This window comes from Falco rusticolus, chromosome 2 (genome assembly GCF_015220075.1).
Source record: "Falco rusticolus isolate bFalRus1 chromosome 2, bFalRus1.pri, whole genome shotgun sequence".
NCBI classification, from domain to species: domain Eukaryota; kingdom Metazoa; phylum Chordata; class Aves; order Falconiformes; family Falconidae; genus Falco; species Falco rusticolus.
The window spans coordinates 69,827,936-69,841,018 of NC_051188.1; the positions used below are offsets into that span (position 1 = coordinate 69,827,936).

General features: G+C 44.2%; 1 protein-coding gene across 1 annotated transcript in view; it reads left to right on the top strand.

The window, feature by feature from the left end:
• The window catches only part of AFF3 (AF4/FMR2 family member 3), a 281,320-nt gene that overhangs the window by 194,091 nt on the left and 74,146 nt on the right, over window positions 1-13,083 (top strand). The window contains exon 9 of the mRNA XM_037377921.1: window positions 7,860-7,900. Within this exon, the coding sequence (XP_037233818.1) occupies window positions 7,860-7,900 (41 nt within the window). The remainder of the gene's footprint in view (window positions 1-7,859; window positions 7,901-13,083) is intronic.

The following is a 13,083-nucleotide window of genomic DNA, read 5'->3' on the forward strand; positions in this document are numbered from 1 at the left end:
TCTCTGCGAGGCAGAAGGTCACATTCTCTTTGCTTCCCTCAGCTTTTCAGCTCAGGCTGAGGTGGTATCAGCATAAGGACTTGTGTCAAGGAGATGTGGCACGCAGAGATGCATGACAGCAGAACAGAGAAAGGGGCAGCTGAGAGCATGTCAGTAAACAGAAGGAAATGAAATTAAAAAAAAAAAGAAAAAGGAAAGGGATTAAGGAATAAAAAAGAAATTAATGAAGAAAATAAACTGGGGGGGGGGGGGGGGGGGGAGGATATTATAAGCGAGTAGCAGCTATATTAGAACACGATGAGAAATAAAGAAAAAGAGCCAGCAGCCAATCCATCAAAACTAGCATTTAAGAAAAAGGGACTCGGGAACCACTGCTGCAATTTCTTCTGAACCCAGGATGAAATCTTTCTGCTCCGATGTCAGTGGGAGTTTAGCCTCTGATTTCAATCAACCTGGGATGTTATCCCCTGTCTTCTTTTTTATGTCCTAGCACAATCCAAGCAGATACTTGGGTAGTAGCAAATGCATCACAGTCAATTGACGTAGCACCTCCCTGGGCAGAGTTACCACTGTTTGGGGAATTTAGGCTTGTATTTCCCTTGTTTTCATATATATAGGGGTTTGGAAAAAATCTACTTTAATTTCTGAGCTTTCAGACTTCCCAACAAATCTTGTAAAGCCTGTGGCACAACACTGACAATTTTTGCCTGCAACATCCTAAGTGTAAGGAGCACTTCAACCAAGTTACCTTTTCCTGGGTAAAAAAGACTACTTCTATGGAGACAGAGGTTTTCCAAGATGACCACTGCTTCACCTGCAATGACTTTCCTGCAGTGAAATCGGAAATTAACTGTTTTATTAATGTAAAGTACCAAGGACCTTTCTTCTGCTCATCTCCACTGAAGAAGATGAAAGTTAACTCCTCTGCATTGAAATCCTGTGTGGTTGTTGGGGCCAGACTGCAGGACAAATCTGAACAGATGCAAGACAGAAAACTCAATATTTACAGATATATAGCATTCTTTGTATGGTTAATACCCATGCAGATTATACAGTAATTTTGAGGTCCAAATCACTTAACAAGTCTTAACTACTTAATACAATGCCCCTGAGAGGTATTTAGATAGAGCTAAGAAAGAATTATTATCTCTGTAGAATTGACAGGGAGACTGAGACTGAGATGTGGCTTGTTCAAAGCCACATGGCAAGTCAGCTGCAAAGCCAGGATTAGCGCTTGGGTCTTTCACTCCCAGGTGCCATGTTCAAGTCACTAGACTGTGCTGCCCCTGAAGATTAATAAGGATTAATGGGCAAAGCAGAGGAGAAAGAACAATGTATTCCAGAAATATAATAATAAAACTCCAGAGTGAAAAATGAATACTGAGGTGTTGAAAGGCCTGGAGAAATCATGAAAATCCAGGAAGAGTTTTATAGTTTCTCAAAAGATGTAGCTCTGATGATAGCCAACTTCAAAAGGGGAAGGGAGGGAGACCCTTTTAAGTCTTACAGCCTGTAAATCTTAAATAAATACCAACCGGACAGTGAAAATCACATTCATACATTTATATTGCAAATTTACAGAGAAACACTTAAGCTGCAGTTTACAAGTGATTTTAAATCCCTCAGAAATCCACACTGGAAAGCAATTCTCAAACAAAGCCCCTAGGAGCAGTGAGGAGAATAATGCAGTGAGAGAAGGCACATTAGGAATCACTTACAATAAATTGCCTGAACTGAGCTCCTTGGGCAACTCCTTGTGGCCTCAAGACACTCATGGGCGCTTAAACAGGGCCAGTCTGTAGGTGTGAGAGGGTTTCACTGCCTCCGGTTTGAGCCCTGATGAGAGCGTCATTGCAACACTGTGCAGCTCTGCACTCTTCAAGGAGAACACTGAAAAAGCAAAACACTGAAGAGGGCTTCAAGATGGGGGAGAGAACATTGGAGTGAAAGATATCTGTGCAATGACCTGAGCTTGTCTGAAGCAGGGCTGGCGACTGGCTTGTTCACGGTCTATAAACACCTGCATGGGGAGAGAAGCTGCGAGGCTGGAAGTCAGCTCTATCTCACAGGCAAAAGTGTAACTTCTAGTACAAGAAGGTGCCTGTAAACAGAGTTGGACTAAACTCACATTTTAACACAGAAGGTGAAAAATTGCGCATGTGGTTGGACTGAGGTGGGTTCACCACAACAGGATTATCCAGAAGTTTTGCACTAGGTCCATAACAGCTCCCAGATCCGAAGCAGAAAAAACCAAAACCACCTCTGGACAGTCCTGTGGCCCAAGTTATGGCATGCAGTCAGGTTGTGCCCTTCACAAAATTTTCTTCCTAGCTTCACTAGTTTAGGAATAAACCACATTTAAGCTAAAACCAAGCAAAAACATGGGAAATTAACACAGAATCAACATGGAAGACATATGAAGAGTGAAATATGAAAGAAGACAGATATACAAGTGTTTGTTCTGGTCTGGTTCCCAAATGGCAGTATATAGTAATGACATCTTTCTTTACCCCTGGCTTGAAAAAAGTGCATCCACAGCTCACTAACTGCTGTCCGATACAGGGTGACATCCAGCATTCTGGGTGGTTGCTGATATGGGAGATGCTGACTTAGAGCATAAACGGGTCACTGCTCAGTTCCAGGGCAACACCTACCACCAAGAGAAAGGCAAACAAGACGCTCTGGAAGCAATGCAATTTACTCATGCACAGGTAGTACATATTGTTACACTGTCACCAAAGAAATGGTTCAAATTCTCACCTTGTGTACACCTGCATCATCTCAGTGAAGTCTCTGGTATAACTGGTGTAATCCCATACAATTGTGTAACTGAGCTCTTTCGCGATAACAGTGATGAATCCATAGGACAGGAAGAATGGAAAGCAAAATATTTGAAGCTGCTAGTGGTCAATTTATTGGCTTCTACTTGCCAAAGTGTGCTGTGGATAAGCTATAGGAAAATGCATCCACAGCCATCCTGCAGTGTCTCCAAAACACTTTTCCAAGCCCAGCAGAACACTTGAGTACTTCTCATTTACTTCTTATCCGAAATGTCTGCAAGCCCAGCAGTTTATGAACCATTCTGTTCCAAACAGATTTTTAAAAGAAAACAAACAAAACAACAACAACAACAAAAAAAACAAACAAAAAAAAAGAAAAGAAAAGAAAAGAAAAGAAAGAAGGAAAGAAAAACAACCAAACAAAACCAAACCCCACAGCAGGGATTTCTGGGGAGCACTCTTGACACTCTTGTTATCTCCAGCTCAATTCAGCTCTATTCAGCTGTACTCAGCTGTATCCAGCTGTATTCAACCTGTTCTGCTCACTGCTCAGTCCCAATTACAATGAGCTAGCTCATTGCTCAGTCCCAATTACAATGAAAGTATTTAATTTCCTCTTTGATTTCCCTCCAACAACAGACTGCAACTTGTGACACTTCAAGTAATTTTGGTAGCTCGTTTAACACGCTGAAACCTGAATATTTGCTGATTATGTTCCCAAGCTCTGGCTCATTGCAGTAAAGGATGGAGAAAGGAGGTGCAGTCCCCGGAGACTGAGAACCCGACCATGATTACTGCTGGCTGAATACTTGTTTTGTCCCAGTAGTCTTGGGGTACATCTAGAATCTTTCATGAATGATTAATGAACTATAGGCAGATCAATGAAACTCTGCCCTAAACGTATCTGTAACCAGCTCACGTGGGGGTCGAAGAAGTCTAACCAGCTGGTATCCCGTAATTTGCAATTCCTGATGTAGTGAAACAGGGTAATTAATCTCATTTACTGTGGTTTGTTTCTCTGGCCCAAATAGCTGAGTCACCTAAGTGATTATGTTTTCCCCTTCTCTGCTTCCTACTCATCATTAAAGTTATTATATAGTGAGTTGGCCTCCCAATATCCATGTTCATATTGAGGAAAACCTTCCTCCACCAGTAACCCCACTGATTCCAAGGACTGCAAATCCAGGATTATACTAATTACTGGTTAAAACACTCAATCTCTTATCAAGAGAATATTAAGCTTCCCATGAAGCACTTTTTAGGGGTAAGTCTTGGAGATCTTTAAATTCTGTCCTTTAAATTCTGTCAGCAATACCAAACTTCAAAGTTATTTCTTATCCCTAATTTCTATAACTAGTATAGTCACTTACTTCCAGGAATAATAAAGACTGTAGAACATATTCTTATCTTTCTTGATGGATGATGAGTTGGCCTCAGTAAAGTTGTTAATGATGTAAAATAAAATGCAAATTAAATAGCACAATCAAAATCAACCTATTAAAAAAATAGTCGTGCAGGCAGTATACGATACTAAGTACCACCCTTTTGCTTACATTGTTACATAGATAATACCAGCATATTAGAAACATAATAAATCACAGAAAGCTGTTTCTATAGCCAGGAGTTTCTCAAACTATGGGTCATGACCCTCCATGGGGATTCATGAATGAGTTTGAATGGGGTCACAAAAAAACTGTTAGCAAGAAGCAAGGGCAGATATTTCCCCCTAAGTTGAGCAGCACAGTCCTCTAGCAGGGGAACAAGAGAGCAGACTGTAATTAGTGGCTGCAAGTATTTATATTTGCTAGGGAACTGCTAACTACCTTTAATTACAACAGCTCACTTTCTCCAGGAGAGGGGAGCAATATAGGCTAGAATTAAAATTGCCAGATAGTTCCTAACTGCCTTTCATTGCAGGCAATAGATCTGTTTCTCCAGGGAGGAAGAATAAACTTGTGACTGGATCTTATTCCCCCATCATTTAGAAATGGGGCCATTACCAACTCAGGGGGTCACACAGCTATGCAATCAAACAGGGCTGTATTTTCAGACAGTGTAAGAAAGAAATCAATAGTCTCATTTACAGATTGTGCGACCACCAAGCAAAGAGTGAGGTGCCCCACACAATCTGCATTGCGTCCTGGTGAAGAAGGATGTTTATTAAAGAACTTTAAATGAGAGGCTAATTGAAAAAGTAGAATGATCTCACCGACAAGCATTTATACATTTCTCTCTGCTGCCCTGTTTGTCATCTGAACCTGCTTTCTTGCCCAGAAGGGGTCTCCTTTTCAAAGCTGTCAGCAACTGCATGTACCAAGATGGCTTTTGAAGACTGGCACTCGAGGCTGCAGTCCAACGCCCCATGGCCAGGCTCAGTTAGCACACCACACAGGCCAAGGCACGAGTCCTCTCCTTTTCCTCCTGAGGGCAGCTTCCATCAAGACTGGAAGAAAAAGTAGCCAGCTCTTCTCCCTCTTTCAAAGTTAGAGATTTTAGGGGAATGCGAGAGAGATACACACCCCACATCCCCATGCCAGGGGCTTTTAGTGTCATCAAAGTCCATGTTTGCTTTCTTGAGCTGACTGTAATGTCCGTAAGGCCTGTGGCTACAGAGCAGCCTGCCTCCTTCAGTGCCTTCTGGCTGCGGCAGCCACCGTGTACCTTGCTCCGGGAATGTTCTGCAGCCCCCCAGAAGAGACTGAGAGTGACTGAGGTGAAAGCAGCCTCGCCAGTGGGCATGCCTTTATCTCAGCAGCAAAGGTCTCAGCTGTGTTCCCATTCCCACCTGCTATGTCACACCCTCTCCCTGGGGAAGTAGGTCAGAAAAGGAATCCAGGTCACAAATAACCTGGGGAAAAGAAAGAGAGGGGAAAAAAAAAAAAAAAAAGACCAGAAGGCAAAGTGTTATTTTTCAGCTGGATCAGTTTTCCAACCTGTTGCATTGCACAACCACATGAGCACCTGTGGTGGCCTGAGCCAAGGGTGGGAAACGTTAGAAGTGGCTTAAACAGCGCTGCCATGTAGTGGCCGCTCGTGAGGGGAAGGCTGGCCCTGGCTGCTGGCAGGAGAGAAGGAGAGGTGACCTGAATGGTGGTTGCACAGCCTGGCCACAAAAAAGGGCTCTGACAGTGACAGGAGGCTCCTGAGTTTTGCAGGCAAAGGCACGACACAGCACAGGCCTCAGCATCAAAGCTGGGTGGCTTGAAACTTCAAAATGGACATAAGCTTGCTGACAGTGAGGGTGACTAGGCATGGGAGGAGATGAATTTGCCTTGGCCTGGGGCATTAAAGAAGAGATTAAGCCACAAAACATTCTTAAACATGAGGTTTGGGTCTTTCCTGTGTTTGTGTGCAAGAGGTGGGATGAAATTGTCGTAATGAGCCCCTTGCAGAGGAGAGAGTAAAAATGGTGCCGGCCCGCTGGGCCGGGGAGCGGCTGTTCCCCTCCAGGCCTGCCCTGTATCCAGTGGCCTGGGTGGCCTGGGTGGTGGTGTTGCATCCGAGGAGCATGCAAATAGGATGACCTACTGGACATAGTAAAAAATACCAGACTCCCCATATTATTTTCCTAACACTAAAAACAGCATGTTCATGCCATGGGCACATTCCCACTGAGCTGCTGGGACCTTCCCAGCCCTTCCCACGGGTTCTCTGCCCACTACAGAAAGTCAATGCTGAGGAGAAACCCTCCATGGTGAGCCATGCCACCTTGTCTTCTGACAATCTGGTGTGTGATACAAGGCAAACTACTTCTCCTTGGGGAACCCAGCAGGCACAAGTTATTCCAGAAAGTTTTCAAAGCAGAAATCCTGCTTCCAAAATCAAGTAGAAACTCTTCCCAAAGCATTTCTGCACTCCTGCCAGATCTGCAGGGATCCACTCAGAGTACCTTTTCACACCTTCCTGTGAAATGCTCCATAACTGCAACTGCAGGTCAGGTTTTATCAAGTTTTTCTTTGCAGCCTGTCTGCAGCATCTTGCCTAGACAGAAGGGTTACCTCCATGCTCTCCAGTGCCGAGCAGGGTGCCTGCAAGCTGTGTGGCTTGTTGAGGAATAGGGATGCAGCCCCCAGCAGCCTGAGAAGCCAGGGAGAATAGTTTCAAAACATATTTACTGGTAACTGCAAAGAGAAAATTGACATTTAATTCCCTGCCCCTTGACTCTCCATACTGCTTTGCTTTGTGTCCCCTTGTGTCAGGTGAGGCACAGCCTGGACAGGTACAGCTGGGAAGGGGACACTTGGGGCATCTCCAAGTAGAATGGGGGCTTCAGAGTAGATTTTCAAAACATTATGGATTTCATCTTTGCTTAGCAGCTGGTTACTGCGCCAAAGCCATGAATCACACCACTTGAAGTGATTGAAGGAGAGGAAAGAATAATAATAATAAAGTGGCAAACTAGCTCAGGGATAGGCTTGGGAGTCCTATTAAACTTGAGAGGCTACAATTTCTATTCCCAGACCTGCCGGTTAACACAAGAACAAGCACCATGCTTCCCCACCCCATCCAAAGAGTTGTACTAGGCAAAAACTGAGCAGCAAACCAGCAACAGGTCAATCCTGTACTGTGTAGTTAAAAGTTGCCAGCAGATTAATATGGCAGTGCTCATGAAAAGTCTGCAGCAGCTCTGGCAAGCTTTGCAAAATTTATAATTATAGCTACGGGCTTCATCGTAAAAGGAACCAAATATGTGATGTTTGTTTCTGTGGAAGAATGGGAGGAGACTAATGGTAAAGGAGAGGGAGTGGGAGTGCAGAAGCGGGGACAGGGGAAGGCAGAGAACCGAGCCCTGCTGAGTTTTCAGGGACCTGCAGAAAAAATCATCTAAATAGAGTAGTTCAGACCTCAGATACCGTGCGGTGCTTTGACAGTCTTCTGGTTTATGGCATACTTAACAAAGCGTTCTTACATTTACTAGGCTGGAATGTCTATTTGACTATAGACTCTCCGCTACTTTGCTCGTACTTTAACATTTTGGACACGTGACAAAAATGTGTGTAACGCATTTTTTAAAGTGTTGATTGTGCTCGTAATTTTCAAGTCAGAATATAAAATAAACATCTCTGCCCTTTCTTCCAGCAGGCAGCACAGAGATCTGCTCTCCGCGTTCTATCTGACAGGTACATTTTGTCATTTTTATGAACTATAAATTGCTTTATGAAACGTTGAGCCCTATTTATTGTGGCATATAACTCATAATCGGATTTTGTCCCCAAAGTATCTGTGAACTGGGATGTTAAACATTTTGCATGCTTGGATTTGTCATGCATGTGTAGAGTTTATTACTGCAAAAATCACAGTCTTGTTGTATTTCATACAGAGTATGCAGAATCCCTTGTTGTGATACCAAACGAGAGATAAGAAACTTACTGGAGAAGGCATGAATGATGCAGTAAATTCTGAGCTTTAGAGTTTGCTGAGATATATCTGAGCTCATTTTTCAGCAATAAGTACTTCATTTATTCTGAGATATTCTCTTTTGACTTTTTCCAAATCCTTTCCCTGGGAATTACTCTTCTTTTGATGAGATCCTCTGTACATTTTATGCACAAAAACAATGCCCTTTTTTACCTCTTAAGTTTTGAGGGATTGGTATTTTGAAGGAATTTAATTCATTTTTTCACTTCTTCTGGAACTGCAGCAGTGCTCCAGGCAGATAAGCAGGGGACCAAATCCTTAGACAGTGTTCAGGTTTTACTCAGTTCTTTTTCAAGCAAAAATCCATTAACTTCAATGGGAAACTTGCCCAAGTGAGGAATTCAGGATTTGGGCCATAGTAAATGTTATAGTTGGGCCATAGATCTGCACAGGTATTTACCTTAAATGACTTTTATGAAAGAGGATTGATTGAAATATAAGGTAGCTTTCTAAGACAGTCCTGATTTCTTTTCCAGTTTTGGGAACGGGGGGAGGGAAGGGGGAGGAGAGACTGTACATTTTAGTGCCTGTGAAAAAGAACTAGCAGATTTACATTTATCCACAAATGAGGTACTGTGTCATGCAGGCTGACACAGAGTAAATTTCCCCATGCCTTGTTGGCAGCCCCCTCTGCTCTGTCTGGCCCCCTGCCCCCCGCCTCCCTGGGAATAAGCGGTAATTGACTCTGGAAGCCAGTTCAGGCCAGGATTTCTCCAGAGCTGAGCCTGTCACTTAGGCTGAATTATATGTTGTGCATGGATGAATAACATTTCTCTCTGCTCAGAGGCTAAGACCACCAAAATTATCGACCTTCCCCCACACACACACGTTTACAAACACCGTTTTGTTTAGAATTCTTTCCCTGCCCCTCCCCCTTCCCCCGCCCTCCCCCCCCCCCCAAGTTAAAAAATTCCCGAGTGAAATGTAGGGGATGCTGGTGAAATCACTGGTACAGTTGGAGGGTACACAAGTATTTGCTGTTACTAGGACAAATGCCAAAAGAAAGAGGAGTCAAAGTCAGAATCAGCATTATGCCCCTCTCCCTGGAGGTGGGCAAGCTCGCCCCTGAAGCAAAACAGCTTTTGGACTTCGTGGGGACAATACAGTGACCAAAGGAAACACGGGGGCTTTTTTTACAGCATTCTTCCCCTAGGCTGAATAAGGAACATTCCTGCAGAAGCGCCCCCGGAGGTAGTTCACAAGCTCCAAACCCTGCAGTGCACTTTCTGTCTCCCCTAGAAAGAGAAGTGGCAATGATGGACAGATGGTCCCTACCTAGGGAGCTGGGCGCAGGCTGCCCTCACCCTCAGGGAAAAAGGGCTTAAATGTTGCCCTTCACGCCTTAGATTTACTATTTGTAAGCAGATATTCCCCTCTCTGCCCCTAAAAGCATGCCCGAGGGCTACAGCTTTCTCATCTGCTCTGCAAGCATCAGCTGCCGGGGCACCCTCCTCTCCTTCTAGAGGGGTGCTGGCAAGGCTGTGGGTGTACCCTGCGGGGCTGCCTCCCATAACCTCACTGCAGCGAGTGAATGGGAGGGCAGCGGGCCAAAATCCCACACTGTGACAGCAGTTTCTGTCTAGTCTTGGCTAAAGTGAGGATGCCTCTGATAGTGCTGCTCATTACTTGTGTCCCAGTAGCAACTAACAGCTCCTGGTCATACACCAGCACTTCCCAGAGCCAAGGGAGATGGCAGCTTAAATAAAGCTCTCAGTAATTTTGCCCATTTTTTTTTTTTTTAATATATATATATTCTCCAGCAGTTGTTGCATTTTTTGCTTTCAGGTTCTATTAAAAAGGTAACAGTTCGCTAAACTGAAGGGAGGTGCGGTTGGGGAAGAGTTTTTAAACCTGTAGCCATTGATTTCTTTAGTGTATTGCACTGAGTCTTGTTTTCAGAATGACACAGTAACCCCCAGCAGATTTATGTGCAAACACAAAGATTAGTGACCCAGAAGCTTGACTGAAACAGCTTTTCTGCTTCCAGAAGACAGGTTGCTCTGCACATGCACCAACTATTTTGTCAGGAAAGATGCACTGGCCCCATTAGCTTTTCATTCTCTCATGAAAAACCCTCTGTGTTTATACAGCACAGCTTGGTTTTAATTTTATTGTGCTCTTCAGTAAAGTGGTCTAACTATACAGATTGCTCAGTTTCTGGGACAGAGAACAGCAAGAACTTAACTCATATACCTTAATGATAAAGTGCAAGCAAGTCTTCAATTGTCTGACTCTCGTATCCACTGCCTGAATAGCTTTCAAATGAAGAAAAATGTCTGTAACTAAAATATTCAGTGTGCTCTGTTGTTATTTAACAGTAAGCAGTGTGGTTAAGCCAGGTCTTAAACCTGCTTAATCCCGCTGAGCTAAATAGATTTTATTATCGACTCCCATGGTCCCAGAACTCTGACCTTAAGGCTGAAGTTAAAAGCTAATTTTTTGCAGTCTGTTCCACTAACCCAGAAGCACTTGCTCGCTGGATACATTTGCAATGGAGAATGTCCAGCTGTAAATTACAGCTGTTTGTAATCATACCCAAACACAACACTCATTATTATTCTTTTGTTCTTTTTAGGCTGAAAAGCCCACCATGAGGGAGACCGCACAGTACTTAATCCACACATTAAATTTACTCACAGCTCATATTCATGTGCAAGATAAGATTTTCCATGAAGTAAAGATTTACAGTGGTCCTAGGGCACTTTTATTCCCCTAGCTGCTTTTATTTCTCTGGGCTGTAGTGTAAGCCAAGCAGGTCTGCCGAAGAGTTTTGAACATTTAGAGGAAAACATTGTACCACCGCTGAATTTCCTCTCGTTGTAATAGGGAAAAGATAGCTCGTTCACTGCAGTGCTCCAGTAGTACTTAGGAGACATGCTTAATTCACAATTGCAGTCTATCCTCCTTTCTGTGTACTTAATGCTGGAGGGTGCGGGCAGACTCTGCTGCCGTACAAACCTCAGTGCCAGCACATCAGGCAGAGGGAGAGCTGAACCCACTCAGCCTGGCAGCCATATGGCTGTGCTGGCAAGCCTGCCCATCCCAGCTGATAAGTCCTGTAAAAAGTCCAACATGCTAGCTTATGCTCAGCACCTGGTTAGTATATATGTTTTGCTCAAACCTGAACTGTTAAGTACAGGCTATGATTTACCACCTTGCACTGTTGATAGACAAGGCATCTCAACAGTAACATCCATTTGGCAGTGTAGATAAGCCCCATTCATGACGGTTGGTGAGCTACACAGCCTGTCTCAGCTTTGGTCTGTCTTCCTGTCGGGCAGAAGGGGTAGTACTTTGCATTTCCACATGACCATGCCTTGTCCATCCTTATCTGATCACGGTCAGGACATCAAAACTCAGGCTGTGCCAGGCATGAGCTGGTTTACCCTAATGGGACTGGCCAGTTGCACTCAAGATCTCAAAAGGCAAACAAATTTTCCCCTTGTCCACCAGGGCGATGAAGGGTTTGGGGAGCTGAGTGGCAGGCTGTGAGAAGCAGCAGAGCCCCACATCTGTGGGGAGAGAGGTGTTCACCAGCAGAGGTGCTGCTGCACTGCCTCTTGCAGGTGTGCGCACACATTTAGCTCTCAGCTGCAAGGAAAAGCAAACAGAAAAGGTTGACCTGCAACAATCCAGTCCCTTCCCCTGATAGTGTAAGCAGCCACAGGATCGATGATTAGTCCAGTGGGTTCTGTAGCATGGCTCTTCTCCTTCAGACAAAGCCACACTGAGATACACCATTTGGGTTAGGTGGCCTGGGGAGGGACTGCCTGCAAAGTATTAGGGCAACAATAGGAGGCAATTTAGGCTTTTAATAGATCACTTAAAGTAGGGAAGGCAGCTGTCCAAGCAGCCTTAAAACTTTGAGTGGACGGAGCCAAAGGTTTCTTGTTCTCAAGTATCTGCTTGAGCTGTGATTAAGTGAAGCAGTTAAACTTCTTATACCCTAAAGTAAGTAAATAGCTCAGTGGCAGCTAGCAAAAATACTCATGTGCTTCATGTCAGTCGCATATTTATGTTTGCATTGGATGGAGTTTTTCGATAACATCGCCTTTCACACTGTGAGAGTCCTCCACATGAGAAACTACATGGTCAGCTTATCAGTAGAGTGACTCAGCTAGCTGGCTGGCCAGAAAGGCTTCCTGTGATGGGTTTGTGTAATCAGTGACAGCCAAGGGCAAGCCTTGGCTCAGGACAGCTGATCTGAGTCCCAGCAGAGAATGATGGAACTGAGATCATGGACTCCACAGGAGTCAAAAGTTGGCTGGAGAAGAGCGTACACACACGGTGTTCACTGCCATGCAAACACACACATGGCTCTCACAGCATTAGCACATTGCTTAAACTTTCTGGATTATCTTTGAGAGTAAAAAGATAATACCTCTGACAGGGGATACGGATTTGTATCATTTATGCCTTACGTGAAAGCTTGGCTGTTTGGAAATGCTGGTGTCCCACAGCTGCAGCCCTCCCATACAGTACAGAGTAGCAAAGGGAGACGGCTGCTAGAAGCGGTCTAGATTTTTTCAGCCCTCCTAGTTACAGAACTTGAAGAAGCAAGAGTAATGGTACTTGTTGTATATAGGATACGATTTCCAGTATTGGAGACTGTTGTGAATTAGCAAAAAGGGGCTTTAAAAGAAAAGCCTGTGTAGAAGGCTTGGAATGAAAAGGAATAGATACCTCTGTAAAACTGGGACTCCATTTGCCTTTATTTAATTTGTGAGCAAGATCTGTAGCACTCATCATTTTGCTGTTGGATGTTTTCCCATACCTTGACCGTTGCTGGTGTTTGTTTACATTTGTTCTACCATAGCACCGGAGACATGATTTGGATGTATTGCAATGCTGCGTGAGAAGGTGGAGCAGAGCTGTCCCAGGGAAT